The 21,625-nt window shown below is 38.0% G+C and overlaps 1 protein-coding gene across 7 annotated transcripts in view; it reads right to left on the minus strand.

Moving 5' to 3' along the window:
• Positions 1-20,448, minus strand: part of LOC133320090 (anoctamin-3-like) — a 29,587-nt gene extending 9,139 nt beyond the window's left edge. The window contains exons 1-13 of one of the 7 annotated variants that reach the window (XM_061526957.1): positions 20,428-20,448; positions 15,734-15,817; positions 15,511-15,629; positions 10,777-10,948; positions 10,612-10,702; positions 10,368-10,455; positions 9,807-9,968; positions 9,438-9,581; positions 9,151-9,314; positions 8,782-8,891; positions 8,617-8,704; positions 8,277-8,394; positions 6,990-7,073 (exon numbers count right to left, since the gene is read on the minus strand). In XM_061526957.1, coding sequence (XP_061382941.1) covers positions 6,990-7,073; positions 8,277-8,394; positions 8,617-8,704; positions 8,782-8,891; positions 9,151-9,314; positions 9,438-9,581; positions 9,807-9,938 — 840 coding nt within the window. In that variant the 5' untranslated portion in view covers positions 9,939-9,968; positions 10,368-10,455; positions 10,612-10,702; ... (2 more) ...; positions 15,734-15,817; positions 20,428-20,448. Of the gene's footprint in view, positions 1-6,989; positions 7,074-8,276; positions 8,395-8,616; positions 8,705-8,781; positions 8,892-9,150; positions 9,315-9,437; positions 9,582-9,806; positions 9,969-10,367; positions 10,456-10,611; positions 10,703-10,776; positions 10,949-15,510; positions 15,630-15,733; positions 15,948-20,427 lie in introns of those variants that run through there. The other 6 variants (XM_061526958.1, XM_061526956.1, XM_061526959.1 and 3 more) reach the window with 6 other exon arrangements.
• Positions 20,449-21,625: the final 1,177 nt, after the last annotated feature.

Consider the following 21,625-nt stretch of genomic DNA (forward strand, 5'->3'; position numbering starts at 1 on the left):
GTTGGGGCTTCGGGTCAGAATCGACAAGACCGAAGCCCTCCTCTTCCGCGGGACTGGGCGGAAAGGACCCCCGCCGGGTGCCACCCTCCTCATAGGAGGAGGGAGGGTCAGGGTGAGCCCGACCATGAAATATCTGGGGCTCACCCTTGACGGAGGGTGGACCTTCGTACCCCATTTCAGGGAGTTGGGACCGAAGGTCATGAGGACGGCAGGTGCGCTGGGGAAATTCCTCCCGAACCTCGGAGGTCCCAGCGCAGCTTGCAGGCGGCTATACTCTGGGGTCTGTCGGAGTATAGCCACGTACGGTGCTCCCGTTTGGGCTGATCGCCCGATGAGCCGCGGGGTCAAGGCCCTTCTGCGCTCGGCGCAAAGGGCGCCCGCGGTGAGGGTGGTTAGGGGGTACCGTACGGTCTCCTGGGCCGCTGCGACGGCTCTTGCCGGCGATCCGCCTTGGGATCTTGTGGCGTCGGTTCTCGCCGAGGTGTTCTCCTACGTCTCGGGTAGGAGGGCTCTCGGAGAGAACCCTTCATCAGAGGAGATCCGGGCGGTTCGCCGGCAGGGGGAGTCACGTCTTATGCGGGAGTGGGGGGAGGACCTGGCGGGGCAGCCGTACGGTAAACGTACAACGGCAGCGCTCCGTCCGGTCCTAGAGCGTTGGATGAGGCGGAAACGCAAACCCCTCACTTTCCGTCTGACGCAGGTCTTCACCGGGCACGGGTGCTTTGGTGATTACTTGTGTCGGACGGCCAGGAGAGAGCCGGAAAGAGGCTGTCATGAGTGCGGCGCTGCGGTGGACTCGGCCCAGCACACCCTCGAGGTGTGCCCGAGATGGGCTGCGCAGCGCCAAGACCTTGTGGCGGCTCTCGGCGGAGTGGACTTGTCGCTTTCGAGTATCGCGGAGAAGATGCTCGAGAGTGACAGGTCCTGGCTGGCGGTGTCCTCCTTCTGTGAGGCGGTCATGTCCACGAAGGAGGCATCTGAGCGGGAAAGGGAGGATGCAGCTGATGCACCCTCCCTCCGCAGACGACGGACGGGGGTGCGCCGGAGGCGATATTTGCAACGCCTCCAATAGCGCCCCTGCACTCCGGGCTGGGGTCGGGCTGGTAACCCGGCTCCTGTGAAAGCCCGGCGTCGTCGGGGCGATCCTAATTGCCGGGATCGCCCCCTTTCTCCGAGGGAGTAAGTCCGGTCTTTGCCAGGACGGGCAGTCGCTGGTGTGCCCTGTTGCTGACAGATCCGGGGTGCACCAACATAGCGGCCGATGGCTTTCGCAGTGGTTTTAGTGAGTAGGGACCTGCCCAGGCCGAGTCTCACACATCCTCTCCGGCCCCACCAAGGCCGGTTAGACGGCTCGTAAAAAGAGTTTCCCTGCGTCATCAAAAAAAAAAAAGGATTGTTAGTTTATAATACCAGTAATTATGAATTTTGTCTATACCCGGTAATTTCCAATTATGTAATATCTTGAAATTGCACATTTCATATTGATCTGGATTTGTTAATTTCTATAAAACAATCTTTCGTTTGTGGCAAATAGTGTATTATGATCCTTGCGTTCTTGTGCTTTCTTGTATCTTTCTAGTGTGTACACCTTTTATGCTAGTTTTGGTTTTGATGTGTCTAAAAATTCTAGTTAGTTTCCTTTTGTTGTCTTCTTGTCTAGTGTGTAGAACTGTGGTTTTATATGAAGCTTGAACTCTATTATTACTACTATGTCGGATCTATTGTTGTTAATATATTGTGTAAGTCTGCTACAGTCCGCTTTAATTTTTCAATGGCTTTTTCTAATCTTATTCACCATTATGGCTTTTTATGTTAAAAACGCCCGTTATCTATATTGTTTTCTATTTCGTAACCAATTTCTGCGACTACATCTAACACTGTACCATATTTAATTTTATCTATGTCTGTAATTTGTGAATCATCCGAGAGAAATCGATTCAGTATGTTTTCTTTACGTAGATTAGTAAGTTGGGTGAGTTTGATACTGTATTTTAATTTGGGTTATCTAGGTCAAAAAGTTAGCTCCGTCTAAGAATATAGTGTAAGGGCTATATTAAATTTATCTAATATTTCCTCTGTATATTTCTGTGATATGTTTGGTTCCTGTTCGTCAAAATTCCAATATCATTTTTTACTGTTATGTTATGATTTCGGTTTGTGTCGCGATGTGTCGCGATGTGTATGTGAGTGTCTTGTATTTGTGATTGAATTACTCATTGTGAACTGTGTTAGATTGTGTTATATGTTGTATTAATAGTGTCTACGTAGTTGTTCTTGTTCTTTTTGTTTGAGTTGGTAGAGCCTAGCTGTGGTCAGTCACTTCTGGGCTGTCTCGGCCGGGGAAGTACCATCCTCTCACAAGGTCGGCGTGAAGTAGCTTTTTATGGCTGCCTTTTGACCGATGAGTGAGAGAGCTGGTTCCCCTTTTCCTGTTCCCACCTTTTCCTGCCATTTCCTTATTCCCACTCCTTCCTCTTCCTCAAAGTCGAAGGCTGGCATGGCATCCGCACATATATGAGCGACGGTGACTACTGCCCATCAAGTAGGCCGTCTGCTCGTTCGTCACCTTTCACTTAAAAAAACTAATTTTTTTATTGAAATTAATAATTATTTGCCTACTTAAACTCGCCGCTGTCGCGATAGCCCATGTTCGAGCCATAATTACTTGACCACAGCTGGGCTCAACCACACAAAAACTAGATGTACTTCTTCCTTCAATCGATTCAAGTCAGTTTCTGGTTGTAGTTTATTACGTATAATTATTCTTCTTTGGTTGGAAACTCGTTGTTCAGTAACGTGCACGTATGTATATGTGCATGATAAACAAGATAACATCTTTGATCCATCTCATGCGCACTCTTGGAATGGCAATGTTGTTTATAACCCCTGCTATGAATTTGAAACACATGGTACTTATTGAAAATCGTGAAACGGCAATAGAAATATTAACTAAAACTTGGGCCTATATATGTACAAAAATCTGAAATGACTAAAACGATGTTACATGAACGTTTTTATCAGTTTAAAATGTCAACATGAGAAAGCATAGCTCAACACATTGCTAAAGTTCTAAGCTTGGTAAAAAAATGAAAAGAGAACAGAGAGGACAGCAGTGACACATCAATTATAACTAAATTATTGAGAACATTGCGCCCAAATATATATCTCTTCGTCAGGCTTGGATGTCACTCGATCCGAAGCAAGGAACCATAATCAATATGATAGCTCATTTGGTGGACGAAGAAGCTAGCTTGAATGTGGAGGAAGAGAATGAAACAGCTTGATTAGTGGCAAAGCAAAAACTCAAAGAAGAAAAATAATTTATTTTCGATAGTGAATAATGAATCAAATAAAAACACAGATTTGTATGTTATAACTGGGGAAAACGTGGTCACTTTTCGCAGGAATATCGAGTGCCTAGGTCCAAAAATAAACAAAATTATTAAAAAGACAAAAATATGTTAGTATTTAATGTAACTAATAGTAGCTGGAAAGATGATGAAAGCTTCAATTGGACTTTAGACAGTAGTGATGGTGGTGAGTTATATAATCTTCATCAAAATTAGTAAATCAAGAAGCAACAGAAGTGATGGGTCAATGAAATGTTTTGGTTAGCAAGTGTGTTGACGGACAGTGCGAGAAAACTATTCTAAAGAATGTTTTATATGTTCCAAAATGGAGAAAAAAAAATTTTCTGAAGGAGTTTTTACTAGACAAGGTTATAGCATCATTAAGAAAGAGCTGCCTTAATCTACAAAAATGACAAATTAGTGATGTGTGCATCTATACAGTGCAACAACTTCTATGAACTTAGAAGTTAAAACAATTCAGCACCCGGATTGTAATATGGTGAAAAAATTTGATCTTAAGACATGGCATGAACGACTGGGACACTTGAATGTCTAAGAAATACAGAAAATGTGCAAGAATAATGTGATTACTGGTGTGGAATTATCTGACGGTGAAAAAATTGTTTGTGAGGGCTGTGCTTATGGCAAACATGCTCGTCAATCTTTTTAGAAATCAGAGCGAGGACCATTGCAACCAGGTGATGTTGTTTACAGTGATGTGTATGCACTATTCAGTGTACCATCTGTTCAAGGTATGAAATACTTTTTTATTTTCAAAGATGCCGCAAAAAGTTTTAGATATGTGTATTTTCTAAAATATATATGCGATGTGTTACACTATTTTTAGAAGTATAATTCCAAAATTAAAAATATGTTTTCACATAGTTTACGTTTAATAATACTGACATACATACTGACAATGGGGGTGAATATATAAACAAAGATTTTAAAGAGAACTTAGATAATGAGGGAATTTTTCATGAACTCACAGCTCCTTACACGCCTGAGCAAGATAGCCGTTCAGAAAGGGAGATATTAGAACAATAGTTTAAAGTGCTCGATCAATACTTTATGCAAGTAAGTAAATGACGGTGAGAAGCAGTAAATTGTGCTGTTTATTTATTGAATCGAACATCTTTCAGTCAAGCACCAAATTTAACCCATATAGAACTGTGAAGTGGTGTGCAGCCTATTTTGGGCCACTCTGAGTTTTTGGATGCGAAGGATAAGTGTATGTCCTAGACAAGTTGCGAAAAAAGCTTGATAGTAAAAGTCTTAAGTTGATGCTTGTTGGTTATAATTATGACAATTAGAAAATGTATGATCCCGACGCTGAAAGAATAACATTATCAAAAAATTTCATTTTTAATGAACAGAAGAATCCTGAAATTAATAAAAATACATCTCAAATTTGTATATGTGATGATGAGGAAAATATACAAGCAACTGAAGAGTTAATAGAAACAAATAATAGTAACCAAAACACAAGCGAATAAAGCAATGAGAATGATGATAGTATACATTCTGCTACTGATATATATGATGAGACGTATGAACCTTTCCAAGATGTTGTTATTAGTGATATAGACACCATAAATATTACTTTGACACGACGAAGACATCAATATTATGAAGCAAATTTGATGGAGTTAAATGCACCATTGACATACAATGAAGCTGTAAATAGTCAGAAATGTAAATTATGGTTAGATGCAATAAAAGAAGAACTGGAATCTAATCGAAACAATAAGACATGGAATTTTGCTGATAATAAAAGTCAGAGAACTATTACTTCAAGATGGGTTTTAATATAAAGATGAATAAAGATGGTAAGGTGGATAGATACAAAGCTCGAGTTTCTACTCGGAGATCCACACAAATAAAAGCAATAGATTACAATGACAAATTTACACCTGCTACAAGATAAGTCCATAAATATATTATTGTCTAATGCAGCTCAATATAACTGGAAATTAAGACAATTAGATGTGAAAACAGTTTTTTTTATATGGTGAATTAAAGATATTTTTTTTGGAAGTTCCAGATGGAGTGTTTACACAACAAATAAAATATGTAAATTGATTATCTTTATATGGTTTAAAATATGGCATCACGTTGTTGGAATAAGTTATTAAATAATTTTCTATTAAAGATTGGTTTTATTCAGTCACTAGCTGATAATTATGCATTTGTTGGAAATTTTAATGGTACTAATTATTATATAGTATTTGTAATTTTGTATGCGGATGATGCCTTAATAATGTATCCATCGAATACTATGTAACATGAAATCGTTAACTATTTAAAACAAGGTTTAATATCAAAAGTTAAGTTTAGATAGATTTGTATGCTTTAAAACTGATCAGTTTGTGTTTATAAGTCAAAAACAGTCATATTGATCATATTATAAACAAACTTAATATGACTACAGTTCATCCATGTAAGGGTATTACAATTGATGTAAATTTTGTGAATAACTAAGAATATTAATAATGAGCAAAGTATTTTTCCCTATAGGGAAGCTATAGGTTCTTTATTGTTTTTATTTACAGCATCAAGACCAGATACTTCATTGAGGTGTAAATCTCTTAAGTAGATATATAAATAATCCAAGATTATACTATGTTAATCAGCTGAAAAGAATAATAAGATATATTTTAAAGACTAAAGTTTTGTGTATTAAGTATTCTGGTCACGAAAATTTAATTGGATATTCAGAATCAGACTTTGCTGGGGATTTAGATACAAGAAAGCCAATAACTGGTATATAAATATATATATGTTAAATGGTGGTCCCATATCTTGGGCTAGTCAAAAACAATCTTGTATTGCCTTATCAACGACTAAGGCTGAATTTATGGCTGGATGTGAAGCAGCCAAGCATTTATTGTGGCTAAAACAGTTTTCAAAGAAATTGTTATAAGTCAAAATTGTACCACTTTATGTATTGTTAACCAGAGCACTATCAAACTTATAAATAATTCTGTTTATCATAAGAAAATGAAACATATTGATGTTAAGTTAATTTTGTTAGGGAGAAAGTACAGAAAAAGTTGATTCATATCACATATGTTTGAAAATCTGAACAATTAGCAGATATTTTAACAAAAGCTTTACCTACTCTTATATTTGAAAATATAAGGGACATAATATTGTCAGTTTTGTAGCTATTAAGTTTTGAGTTTCTTTTAAACAGGAGCAATAGTATAATTTAAAGATCTGTTTGCTCCGGAAATATTCTTAATATTTCTGCATTCTTGTAATAATTTACGCTAAATTTAATTGTTTTTTGCAAAGTCTGTGAATAGAACAAAATTTACATTTATATTAATAAAATTTTATAAATTTAAATCCACGTTACTAATATTAAAATAAGGAAAGTAGACAAATACCATAAATTTTTTTTCACATGGACTTATGAAAAAGATATTTTAGAGCTTCTATAATTCTTTCATTATAATATTTTTCTTGTCTTGAAAACAGTTTATCGTTTTTAATAAAATGTCCATGTCATAAACTTTTCTTACTTTTATATAATGCGCTCGAGAATAGAGTCATATAAAGAAATACAGAGAAGAATACATTTTGTACTAAATTTAAAAAATTACAATTTTTCTCATATTTAGTTTGAATACTTACAAAAATACCGGATCTGTATAGGAATTTACGGATTCTTATGTATGTTCTATGAAAATGCCATGATTGAAATAGTAAAACTGTTATCTGAAATAAAGGATATAATATAATTAAAACGGATTATAATGATCGGCGTTGCAAATCAATAGAGCGACAAAACTTTGAAATAACCATAATACGACAGAGAGTATAAAATCCTCAAACACCCTAATATTATAAATTTTAACTACTAATAGAAGGGTGTAAAAGATTTGGTTGTAAAACTTTTTAAACTGATTCTCTGAGTTCTCATTAGCCCCATCACAAGTTAAATCATTATCTGTTTTATTTTTTGCAAGAATAAGTAGATAATGACGTACCTACTTTGCCTGTTGTTATCGATCTCATCTTTAACATTAATCTACTAGATATCAATTAGTTATATAAACAAATAAGCGAACATAGTTTATACAGAAAATTTGTTAGGTACCTCATACCTACTAATAGTGATATTCTTTTCTGTGCGTTATATATTTTTTAGGAAATTTAACCCATTTAATATCCAGACCAGACATATTTATGAATTCGCGTATTTTAAAGCGTGTTGTGATGATAGAGCTTACGGTTCCTTGGGGAACCAACATCCCCAAAGACTATACCATCAAGGTCAACAAATATTTCGAGCTCACTAGTGAACTCACTCGCAATAGGTTCGTCGTGTATTTAAACGCGGTAGAGGTGGGAGCGAGAGGTATAACGGCTAAATCTCTCTACAACCTACTAAAAGACTTGGGCCTGTCCAGAACTCACATCAATTCATTCTTAAAGCGTTCTTAGACGGCAGCCCTAGTAGGTTCTTTTTAAATTTGTTTAGGTAAGGAGAAGAGCTTGGACAGTGGAGGTGAGCGTTTAACGCGCGTTAGATATGGGCCCCTGTAACCTACACCTGGGTCGCAAGTCCCAGGCACTGTTGAAGCTCCTCTCCCTGCAACGCGATGGAGCCGGCACCCACACGGTGAATCCATTGAATACTAAGAGGTTTCGTCTCTTTAAATCGCCATTTAATTTTAACATAACAATTAAAAAACGGAAATGACAAGAGGCTATCAATAAATGGCAAGGACTACATCTATATTTCATCTAAATACGAGTATAGAATACGTCTTTTTGCTCTTGTTTAAAAATTAAGGCGATGTTATGAATGATTTATCTAAAGAGTAAGTAAATACTAAATATATTTACGATAAAACGTTAAACATCAATAAAAAATGAGCTAAAGACAACAGAAACTATAAAAAAAATATATATTACGTTAAAGTACGGAGCGATATGAGCAGTAATCAAAAATAATATTTTCCAGAATCCAGGCCCCGAATTGTTTATTAGTAAAGGTCGTCGGTGTGTTAATAACAGCTCGTAGGCAGTTTGCCTGAAAAACAATTTTAACGAATGCAATATAAAAAATTGCCATAACGTAGCGTAATATGTATATCATTCATTGAAATTTTGTTATTAGACACTAAAAAGAATTGGAGTGGCATGAAAGATAACGTTACATACGTGCTACGTAGTCTTAACAATAAAAAAAAAACAAAACCTGTATATGGTAAAAAGTAAGCATTTGAAGCATTGATTATTAATTAATAATTACCTCAAGTCCCAAAGATTTATTATAAGTATACATAACGACGCCAAAGGAAATAACATCGAATAACAAGTGAGAAGCGCAAACTGCATCACTAAAATTACCGACAGTTTTTTTATTAATCATTAGAAATATGAACCTTGAACACACAAAGTTATCTCTAATACTCACGGAGTTTATGATATCCTTTATGAAAAAAGTTTTCTGTTATTGGTTTAAGTTTGTATTCCCTCTCCCAACACGGAGCGTTTTTACAAAAAAATGAATAATCCGTTTGATGACTAAAAAAAATATAATAGTTAGTAAGCTACAGAAAAACAATGTACTTGGTCGATATCATATTAAAATGTATTATAATTTTGTTGTCGAAAAATGGTAAATTTGCAAATCGTCGAGTTTTGCGATAATAGTCTACTCAGTAATTTCAGAATTACAATGTTTTTCTGTTTTCTACCAATATAAATTAATAGAGATTTTTATGTTTTTATCATTAGATAAATTTTTCCAAATATTAATTTTTAAGCAATACCTGTTTTTTACCTTTTAAATAGATCAAAAAGCCTAAATATGACATGCTCTAAAATTGTCATTACAACTACAGACAGACAAATTTCATCTAAAGATGAAGAATAATTGTTGCTCATCCTCCCAAAGGGACCCATGTAATCATTCAAGCTTTCCCAATAATTTTTAAAGAAAAAAACCTAAAATGTTTTAAGAATCACTATTAAAAATCTTTAAGAAAAATCAAACGAGCAATTAAATAAGCACTTTTTTAATAAATCTTTAAATAAGTAATTATAATATATAACTTTTTTAACACTCACCCCCAAATACGAGAAAATAACGAAGACTGTATAAGAATTCATAAAACAAAAGAAAAACAATTTTATTGATATTGATATCTCATGTTTAATAAATGTTTTGTAATTTTCGAAGTTCGTCATTAACAGTGCTAGTACTATGAAAACCTTAAATTTAATAAAAACTATTTTATTTTAATATCCCATAACCTGTAACTCAATAAGTGGATATAACCCTGAATGTGTATGAATTATAAACATCTATACCAATAGTTAGCAGGTAGCTGCTATTGACCGATTGAAAGAAAGATTAATAGTAACTAAATTTTAGTTGCAACGAATGAAATTGAAACAACAATACAAATTTTAACAATGTAAATAAAAATCTCATACCTCCTTAACAACGATTGTAAGGATTGCATGTACGAAAGCCATCTCAGCCATATACGTGTATTCGTGGTCTTTGTAGAGTTTGCGTCTTTTGTCAGTCTCTTGTAAACGTTTCCAACGAGGGTAATGCCACATAACTAACGAAAGCAGAACCAGGAAATACGTCTGAAAAATTCAAGGATTTGCTATCACTAAATTAATACTGTCCTCCTTCATCAATTAACCTAAAAGGTAAAATGAGAACCACATTGCATATTATTATAACATTTGAATCGTTTCGTTAGCGTCTCTATGATACGATAAAGATGGATAAAAATATTAGATGGATAAGATAAACACTTATTCCTATTATGATAATAGGTCTAACGACAGTGTAATCTTGACAGACGCTTTTCATAACGCTTGGAACTAGTACTCTTATCTGGGTTACTATTACATAAATGTATAAAACTCTGTAACCATTATTTTCTCGATTAATTAAGGTGTACAATTCAAAAGAGAATGATAATGTATTGGAGTTGGTTAGGTCAAAAAGCACGAAGAGCTACTGTTACTTTACGTTACCCAAAGGATTGCAAGTGCAGCGGTTAATAAATTGACAACACTTCTTATTCCAATTGTTAAAATCGATGACAGTTCATAGCGTTGAGGTCTGAGAATTAAACAAATCTATTACTTCAACCCCCTATACAATTTCATAACTTATTACATTATCTTTGTGGTCTATTTAAGTAACAGCAGTATTAACTTAAATTAAGGCTATAAAAACGAAGCAGAATGGATCTAGACTTTACGTAGTTATATTTACCTGAGTAGATTACTAATATGTTTCGTAGGTACTTCCCAAATCCAAGATAGATATCTTTCTCTGTACCTCAAAGGTATTAAAAAGAATATTCCTGGAACAATTTACAGATATTTCACTTTTGTTTAACTTTCTTGTTGTAGAAAATAAAAAATGAAACAAGTTTACCCCAAATCACGACATATTTTCCATGGTCTAGAGTCACTTTCTTGTCAATAATTTGTCTAATTTTGATCTCTGGCAATACGCTTCTTTGTACAGTCTTGGACAAAGAGTATGGTTTCGGCACTCAAAGCAACAAGGCGCTTTAACATTTAGCTCGCACATTAATTTTGGTGTACTAAAATGTAATAAGTGTAATGTTAAAGAGTTCATTACATCAGAGTCAATAAATACTATTATAGAATAAATTTTTTTTAAAGCTTGTTATGCATTTTAAAAGTTTTAAAGTTTTTTTCAAAAAGAATCTCAGATTCTATAAAATACTTTTTCTATCAAATAAACCGTAGACGAACATCTGCGATGAAAAAATACTTCTATCTTTTATAACAATTAGCTCAATTGCAAGAAAAGGATACAAAAATTATTGTAGAGACAATATAAATTTGACAAAATTACAATATTTTAATGAAAGCGAAGCGGAACTTAAAACTGTACATATGATACGTCAACATTTCCTTGAAATGAAACAGCCCTTAAGGAGATCTTCAATTTCATAGAAATAAAAGCAATTAGAAAACAGGACTGCACCCATGTATATATAGTAACACGGTTTTTATCATGTTCTTTCTATACTGCAAAGTTAAAAAAAAATATTGCTCTGGACTTCCGTAAGATAGCCTGATAGATGACCCGATAGATAACACCTTTATTTCCATATGATAGTATATTTAATAGATCCCATCCAGAGGGTGTCCTACTAAGTATTTTTCCGATATTTAGCCGTGGGCATACGGGTACGCGACCCCGGATCCTCGAGCCACCACTTTCATACCTTTATCCTCAGTCCATGAAGGTGGTGTCCTGTACCTCCCCCCATTCCCCTTCCTAACCTCTTTCCCCCCTTCTCTATCTTTTCTTTTCCTGGTTTTACCCGTAAAACGGGTTTTGGAGGTCAGACGGCAGTCGCTCCGTTAAAACCACTCCCGCCACTCACATGGTTGGAAAAGTTTATGGACTGGGTACAGCTAGGGCGTCGCCGATAAACGACGCGCAGGCACATCGCCCTACACCTGCGATAAGTGGGCAAGGGCTACCGTGTCAAGTACGGGCACGGCTAAAGACGTCAGTACCCCAAAGGAAACTCCGCTTTGCAACGTGGAATATTGGCTCTCTAACCGGACGATGCAGAGAACTCACAGATGTACTCATGAGAGGTCGGGTCCAGTGTGCGTTCCTGCAGGAAACTCGCTGAAAGGGCAATAAGTCTCGGAACATCGGACAGGGTTACCGGCTGATATAAACTGGGTCGCCTTCAGGTAAAGCTGGTGTCGCGGTAGTGCTATCTGAAGAGCTTCGGAATGGTCTTCTTGAAGTCGATCGTCGCTGCGACCGCCTGATGCGGGTGCGGGTACTGATCGAGGGAGTGATTACTAACTTGATCAGTGCTTATACTCCTCAGGCTGGATGTAGCGGGTCCGAAAAAGAGTCATTCTGGGAGCAATTTGAAGAGGTTCTACGTGCTATACAAGCTGCTGAAGTAATCATAGTTGGGGGGGACCTAAATGGCCACGTAGGTAGGGCTGCGGAAACGTTTGATCGTGTACACGGTGGTTTTGGTTATGGTCGCCTCAATGCAAAGGGAGAAAATATTCTCAGAACCTGTATTGCGTCTGACTTAGCCGTCGTGAACACGTTCTTCCAAAAGACTCCACAGCACCTTATCACGTATAAGAGCGGGTCCCACTCAACTCAAATAGATTATCTGCTGACCAGACGGTGTCATATCGGCAAGGTGACTAACTGTAAAGTCATTCCTGGTGAAAGCCTGACGGCCCAACATCGACTTCTTGTCATGGACTATGTCGTTACCCCGAAAACGAAAGTGGTCGAGAAACGTAAGCCTCGCATCAGGTGGTGGTTGCTGAACGGAACGATGCAGACCAGCTTTCGGGCAGAGGTTGAGAGTCAAAATCTGTCGACTAATACCGAAACTGCTCAGGAAGGTTATGATCGAGCCCAGTCAGCAATTATCACAGCAGGTAAACGAGTTCTAGGCCTTTCTAAGGGAGGACGGGTCATTGACAAGGAGACATGGTGGTGGAATGACGAAGTGCAGGAGGTGATGCGTGAAAAGAAGACTGCCTTTAAGAAGTGGCAGCAATCAAACTCTCCTGAAGACAGACTAGAGTACATAGCAGCGAAACGGACCAGTAAAAGGGCTGTTGCCAGAGCTCGCAGTGATAGGTTATCACCATTATATGATACACTTGAAACTGCGGAGGGGCAGAAGCTCATTTACAAATTGGCACGAGCTCGGGATAAGGCGACGCAAGATATCGCAAAATGTCTTAGCGTCAAAGATTCCCAAGGCACGCTGCTGTGTAATCATGCCTCTGTGAAGGAGAGATGGAGATGCTACTTCAAGGAGTTGCTAAATACTCAGCACCCGTGCAGTCTTCCAACCGAAATACCTCCTAATCTTGGACTTATTGCCCCGATAACACCTGACGAAACTCGGAATTGTCTTCGACGCATGAGGAATCGGAAAGCGGTGGGACCTGACGATATTCCGATCGAAGCGTGGAAATCATTGGGCTCTCTTGGTGTGCTCATACTGACGGACCTTTTTAACCGCGTCTTGAACACTGGGACTATGCCACATCAGTGGCGTTATAGTTACATTACCCCTATATACAAAGGCAGAGGCAGTGTTCAAGATTGTGGTAGTTATAGGGGCGTTAAGATCATGAGTCACACCATGAAGCTCTTTGAGCGCATGATCGACCTCAGGCTCCGCCGAGACTGTACTGTCTCGGTATGTCAATATGCATTTCAGTCAGGATCGGGCACCTTGAACGCCACTTTTGACATCAGAACTCTGATGGAGGGATACAGGGAAAAAAGGAGAGCTCTGCATGTCGCATTCCTAGATCTGCAGAAGGCCTTTGACTGCGTGCCTCGTCAATGTATCTGGTGGGCATTGCGATTCAAAGGGATCCCTGAGGCCTATATTGACATCATCAGAGACATGTACCGCGATTCCGTTTCAATGGTTAGGACTGCTGTTGGCGATACAAAACCCTTTCCGATCTCAGTAGGGGTTCACCAAGGCTCGGCTCTTAGCCCTTCTTGTTCAATGTAGTGCTGGACACTGTCTCGGCTAACATCCAGGACCAGCCTCCATGGCTGATGATGTATGCCGATGACATAGCGCTCATTGATGAGAGCAGGTTGACGCTAGAGCGAAGAATGAACCTCTGGAAGGGTAGGCTTGAGAACGGTGGTCTTAAACTAAATGTGACGAAGACCGAGTACATGGCTTGCGGAAACCCGGACTCTTGCACTATCCATATAGGTCCTGAACCAGCCGTTAAGTGGAAAAGTTCAGGTACCTTGGATCTATTCTTCATGAGTCCGGAGGCATCGATCACGATGTCCAAGCCTTCCGAGTCCAAGGTTCTCTTATATGGAAGCGAATGTTGGCCAACACTGTCCAGGCACACTCAGGAGCTTCACGTCACGGAGATGAAGATGCTGAGGTGGATGTGTGGCGTAACGCGGGCTGACCGTATACGTAACACATTTATCCGAGGTAGTCTTGGAGTCCGTGACGTAGCGGATAAGCTTCAAGAGAGTCGCCTGAGATGGTATGGCCACGTTGCACGCCGGCCTGAGAACTACGTCGGAAAAATTTGCCTTGATATGTCGGTCCCTGGAGCAAGACCCCCAGGACGCCCAAGAAAGCGATGGCTGGACACCGTGAAGCAGGATATGAGAGCCAATGGACTTACCACCGCAGATGCTAAAGACCGTGCAAAGTGGAGGAGTTTGAGCAGGAAGGTAGACCCTGGCTAATGCTTGGATAATTGCCAGGAAGAAGAAGAAGAAGAAGATGGTTCATACTTGCTTGAACAGTACTGTTTAGGGTTGGGGTTGGATAATATTGGAGAACTGTCAACCCAGAGAGTGTCCTACTAAGTATTTTCCGATATTTGGTCTTGGGCATGCGGGTACGCGACCCCGGATCCTCGAACCACCACTTTCATACCTTTATCTCCAGTCCATGAAGGTGATGTCCTGTACTTCCCTCCCATTCTCCTTCCTAATCTCTTTCCTCCCTTCTCTATCTTTCCCTTCCCTGGTTTTACCTATAAATTGGGGTTTTGGAGGATAGACGGCAGTCGTCCCGTTAAAACCAATTCTCGCCACTCATATGACTGACAAAGCTGAGGTAGATGTGTGGCGTTACGCGGGCTGTACGCATATATAACACATTTATCCGAGGTAGTCTTGGAGTCCGTGACGAAGCTTCAAGAGAATCGCCTGAGATGGTATAGCCACATTGCACGCCGGAAAAATTTGCCTTAATATGTCTGTCCCTGAAGCGATGTCTGGACACCGTGAAGCAGGATATGAGAGCCAATAGACTTACCACCGAAGATGCAAAAGACCGTTCAAAGTGGAGGAATTTGAGAACGAAGGCAGCCCCGCCTAAAGCTGGGATAATTGCCAAGAAGAAGAAGAAGAGAAGAAGAATATTAGTGAACTGTACTATGAATCGATTTCGAAAACTAAAATGTAGCAATATTATATTAATTATTGTATTCGCTGTATTTACTATTTATTTTTATTTGTACCATCGTAAAAAAAAAAAAAATTAAAATAGTACCAATGGTATAATACTGTTTCCCTTCATAGGTAAATTTTTATCATAACATGAATACACAATCGAATACTAACAAATGTGCTTCAAAAGTGTCTTGATTTGAATACAGTCGAAACGTAGTCACAAAACTAAATAGGACAAGAATTATAAGCATTATGTTGAAATATTCATAAAACGCCATGTATTGCGCAACCTAAAAAAATTAAGTTGTAATTAAAACCAAGATTTATTAAAAGATCTGCCCTCTTGTATAATAATTTTTATAAGCAATTCCTATTAAAGTTATAAATATCTTACCCTGTTTCCAAAATACTCGTGTATCATATGAATTGGTTGCGTCTTCCATATATTTATTAGTCCTAACCATTTATAAAACAAAATCTAGAAAACAGGAAATTAGCAGTTAGAAACAAGTTACGCTAGCTGTGTGTGTATACATAGCTAGCTTGAATTTCTGGTTTTCTTCGGCTTACCGTATGGGAGAAACAAACGAACAGAATCAAAATCAAACAGAAATCACTAAACCAATATGACTTAAAATAAATCTTACAATTTATTCTTAATGTACGATCAACTCGGTATAAGCTTGTATAATGTATAATTTTAAAATAAAATCTAATGCTACTGATTGATATATACCAAATAAATAAAAGTAAAACAGTATAATAATTTTATTAGAGGTGAGAGAGAAAGTAGTAGCTGTGGTCAAGTAACTTCAGCTCGAGCATGGGCTGGTTTGACCGGGGAAGTACCGCTCTCTCACAGAAGATCGGCTTAAAGTAGTTTTTAATGGCTGTGTTTCATCAAACGAGCGAGAGCCGGTTGCACTTTCTTTTTTCATCCTTTCCTCTACCGGAATGTTTATGTGTGCAATGTTTATGTGCCTGTCGTGCATCAGACGAAATCTGTTTTGAGTTGTTGTGTGTGTTTCATTGTCATGGGGATCGGGGATACCCTGCAACTGCGCATCGGATGGGGGGCCCTTCCGAATCCCGTGCCAGTGACCTACAAAACTCGACTCACAATTCAAATCAAGGGCAATGCTCTTTGATATAATGGTTTATAGACCATCAGCATCCTTCCATCATTACCCTCACCTCAAGGCCGGCAACTCATTCGCAACACTATGTTGCAAATGTCCAGATGTGACGGTAACTACTTCCCATCAAGTAGGCTCTACTTCACCATGAAAATAATAATTAAAATCTATTTATAAAATTTGTAACTTGCGATTTAGCATTCCGGATAAATGCATTTGGTCCTTACCCATAAAATTGGTAGTTTGTCGTACCCGCCACTTTGATTTCAAACATCCCATCTTTGGTGACAAATTACAATTTAAAATTTTTATAGCTATTTCATCACTCATTTTTTAAAAAAAACCGTAATCTATATGTTTTTCCATCTTTCGTTTTCCCTTTATGTCACTCAGTTTACACAATGGAATACTTAAAATATCGCGTAATTTACAAGTATGAGTTCCGCTGTGACATCAATGCTGCAAACACGGCTCAAAGGATTAACAATGTGTATGGAAGTGGTATCGTAAAATACAGCGCGTTTTTGGTTTCAACATCTTTATTTAGGAAATGCGATATGTAAAACAAGCCCCTTAGGCGGCCGGAGTCCAAAGTTGATAAAGAAGAATTTGAGGTGATTTTGAATCTTTTTGAATTTGATGGAATGGAGGGATTTTAAATCGAATCATTACCTGTGTTAAAAAGTAGTACTGATACGATAGTCGGACACACTCATACATACACTAAACGCCGGCGAACCAGCCAAATCCTGCCCAAAGTTGTTAATTCACTCAAAAAAAGTTCCTTGTGAGCGTTTGGGACTAGTGGGAGTTACTCATTCAGCTTTCTTAAACCTGTGTAACAATTACGGCAGATGTGTATTATCAGCAATTGCAATTTATGATAGAAAGCCAGTTGCTAAACATTCGTGGCTGCTAAATCGCTGTAGGCCGCCGCTGCTTCAGAACAACGCTAGACCGCACACTGCACAACAGACAGTTACACAATTAGAAGGCGTCAATTGGAATATCTGACGTAGACGTCTTTTGTACCCCCAGACCTTGCTCCGACAGATTACAAATATATATATATATATATATATATTTTTAAATCCCTCTTTGATTTATTGAAGTACCCCCTAATTATTTTTTAAAAATCTGTATTCTTTATCGATTCTTTCTATTGCTTGTGAACCGTCAGAACAGTCGGAGCTCGGTAATTACGGCAGCGTGAGTCATTTTATTAGGTATCAATCATCGTTGTGTATTAGTGTGGATTAATAAATATATTATTTTAGTTATTTCATGAATTTGTAAGAATTATTAAGTTGTTCGTTTGTAATTAGTATTTTTCTTAAGTTGCTTATTCGTCTCAACTTAAAATCAAAGTGGGATAAAGAACTTCTTGCCCATAAATATAAGCGAAAATAATTTACACTTTTTCTTAATCTTTATTCCTTTAAAGTTATTTAAGTGATCTACCACCTAGTTTATTATTTTTCTTTATTGTGTTCAAGTGTTGTATAAGTTTAGAAGTATTTAAAAATGGAACGGTTCAGATCACGTAGGTATATGTGAGAGTTGTCAAGAATTAGGTCAGTATTAGGCAGCAGTCTGGACATCGTGATAGGCGCACGTCGCGGAATACAAATCATAGACATAGCGGCGGCAAGGGACGGCTTCGTAATCTGCTTATGTAATGGCTCACGTTGCTTAGTGCGGTCAGACTGGGGTGATTGTGATTAGCACTGTTCTCGCGATAATGATAGGTGTCATTCGAGTAACAAAGTAGACATAGGTCGCGCAGTATTCCGCCGCGGGGTCGTTCTCGAAGTAAAACACTTATTAAGCCGCGCGCTCTCGTTGTCGTACGCGAACATAATGCGTACAAGGCTCGATCGCCTGTCACAAGGTCGTCAAGTCCTCTTCTTTCCGGGGCGTTACGAGCGAACGGTGAAGCGGTACTGAGTGACGACTTGAGAAAACATATTGTTATTCGTGGTATCGATAACCCTCAAATTCGTGTTACCGCCGCTAATGCAGACTCGTCGCCTGAAAACATCATCTCATTTCTATCGATTTATAAGAAACTTACTGCAGGGAGGAGCATTTCTTTGCCATTTCTTAAGACTTATAGGCTATAATTTGTGTTACTTATAGTAGATGCTTTCAGTAAGTTCTTTTTTTTGTTCCCCATCTACCATAAGATGTTTACAGAAACTCAGACATGTTCTGAAGCAAGTTATATTGCTGTTCGGAGTGCCCAAGCTAATAGTTACTGACAAAGGGCTATGTTCGACTCAAGGAATTCATGAGAGAGGTTTACCCACTTAACTCTTAATCGATACCGAAGGGGGTCACTCCTGTCATTCGAGGACTGGGGCGTAATCTGGCTGTTGGATCGCCTTCGGCAAACCGAGTGGCTCTGCGAGAAGTTGCCAGAAGTAGAACTCGTCGGCTACTGAGAGACAACCAGGCTATACAAGATGAGTTCGTCACCAGACAAAGACGCCCAAAACATGAGTTTAATACTAATGATTGAGTTTTTGTATCAAGTTTTCTGAGGTCACTGGAGAGTCCGATCCGGCATGCGCGACAACGTGGTCAAGATGCTACCAGGTGGCAGTTATGCTCTCCAACTTCTGAGTGGTGGTTATGGCAAGATGACGCAGCAGCGGGTGCAGTATATGGTGCCGTGGCGGGCGAGGTGGCCCAGAGATTTTGTGCTGCCTTTTTGAAAGTACATAGCGAAACGTTGCCTTGCATATGTCGCATTTATGAGTAAAGTAAGTCACACTTACTCATGACACTGGCGAAACGTATCTATTGCGTTTGTCGCATTTATGAGTGACGTAAGTAGCACTTACTCATCACTCGGCGAAACGTCGCCTGGTGTTCGTCACCATATGGAGACTTTGGCAATACGTAACCTCATAGACTGGTCATGATGATCAGTCTATAGCCTGTTCTGTAAGGATAAAGCGGGGCATCACAGCGAACATGTCGTGTTAAACGTATTATTTAATTTGGTCGTCTAATAACAAGAACGAATGATTTTGTAGTCTTTCACCACCTCTGTTTGTTCAATCTAAACGAGACATTTGCCATGGACATTCAAAAATATAATTGTCTGTCAAAATATTTTGGTCCCACGATGAAAAGTTAACGTCGCATTATAAATGTATTATTAAGTCGATCAATAAACGGCAAATATCAATAAACGACAATTCAACTTCTTGAGAAACAAATGAATTGCACAGCACAATATAATATTTAAAAATCTGGATTTAATTTAATAAAACCAAATAATATTCGAGTTATCGCCGATAACGTAATTAGTAAATATTAAATTTTAATTTATTTTTCTAATTGATATATTTAATTTAAACTACCAATTTTATTTTGTTATTGGCAGCATGAACTCGGCCCTAATAATTCTATTCATGTAGAATTTAGTTATATGGCTAGACCTTATCGCATATAGAAATCTCGACCGTGGACAATTACTTTGTAAAGAAAATCAAGGTGACGTGCTCGTTACAGACTTTCATTTCATTTGCTTAGTGAGAGAAGTAAAAATCTTAAGTGACCTTTGGCTTTTACTAATGCTTTGCTAGTTTTTATTTTTTTTTCAATGTTAAGATGCGTTGTAGTTATCTATTTTTTGTTTTTTTTTTTTCCCTATTTGCAAAATCTTATTGCCAATATCATTTTTCAGTAGGTTCTAAGGACAGAAGACGATGATGATGGTGGTTATGATTGGATGGTACTTCTCTATATTGTATGTTTTGTCCATGAACAAAGAAATAGCAATACAATATATTAATACTAACAGATACTTATGTTGAGATTTTCATTTAAACGATTGAGAAATCAGGTTTCGGAATATTCAATAATAATAATGTATATTCTTACTCATATCCTACTATTAAAGACAAAGAGTATTCCTAGTACCTACATTGTAGTATTTTACCTGTCGTAAATTTGTTGTGAGACTTAGATTTTTGTTTCATAAATTATGGACCATCGTGAAGAGCAAATGCGTCCAGAAATATGTTTTTATGTATTAATCTGAAACGAGAATGAGTTTATATTGTCGGCTTCTGAAGGACTTTAACTCACGTAATGTAACTGACATAATAAAAAAACTAATTAAACCATAGTACTTGATATTCGCTAAAAATGATGACGGTACATACTCACTTATTTATTCCGTAATGATTCATATTATCACCGAATGGCAGCTCAAGTAATTTATACACAATGGTGCTGCGTTCCAAAGTCGAGTAATTGTCTGGTCTGGATACTGAGTTCTGTTTAAATAATACCATTAACTTAGTCTTTTATTAAGTTCAAACAGTTATTAGTAAAGAATGAGATCTAAGATTTTCGCGTGTCATTTAATAAAACTAATATTTTTCTGATTTACAATTATTTTACTTTATTCCTTTAACATCGGGAGTGTGTAGTTTTAACAAAATAAGCACGCGTACTATATCCGAAAAATATTAGTTTCATTTTAATGAATAAAACGCGCGAAAGACTTAGATCTCATTAAACTACATGATCCCGACGTTTCGGTGACTTTTCAGGAACGTGGTCAAGGCCAGACGAGATGTGAGGTCTGTCAGTCGGTCCTGCTTTTATCATCTACCGCCATCGATTTCTTAATTTTCTGGCGTACCGCTCTGGATGCCGCATGCGTTAACGGTGTCGCGAGGTCCTGCGGTGTGGTCACGGATATGGATTTTATATTTTAAAGGAGAGGATCCCAGTTGTTGGATAGATTCCAGCCATATTTTCTATTGAAATTGGGATGTTTTTTTAATTTCAACAGCATCGCGGATTGACCTCGGTATGTACCTGTCTCCAAGGGGGAAGATTTGTGGTTATAAAACAGAATGTAGTGACCTGGTTTGTCCATTGTTCACACACTGCTCACTTCGACGCGCGCCTATTTTTGCTGTCTGACATGTGTTATTTCACCCCTGTACCGATGCTCTCTTTGTTGGTCCAATTAACGATAAGTTTTAATTATTAAAGAATACATTTGTTCGTAAAAAACAATTGCCAAATTGAATCTCCAAAAATAGTTTATGTACAACAAGGATACCATAAAGACACATATTATTACAAGGAAGAGTTTTTAAGATGATTATCCGGTAATTATT

Source organism: Danaus plexippus, assembly GCF_018135715.1.
Source record: "Danaus plexippus chromosome 3 unlocalized genomic scaffold, MEX_DaPlex mxdp_30, whole genome shotgun sequence".
In the NCBI taxonomy this organism is placed as follows: domain Eukaryota; kingdom Metazoa; phylum Arthropoda; class Insecta; order Lepidoptera; family Nymphalidae; genus Danaus; species Danaus plexippus.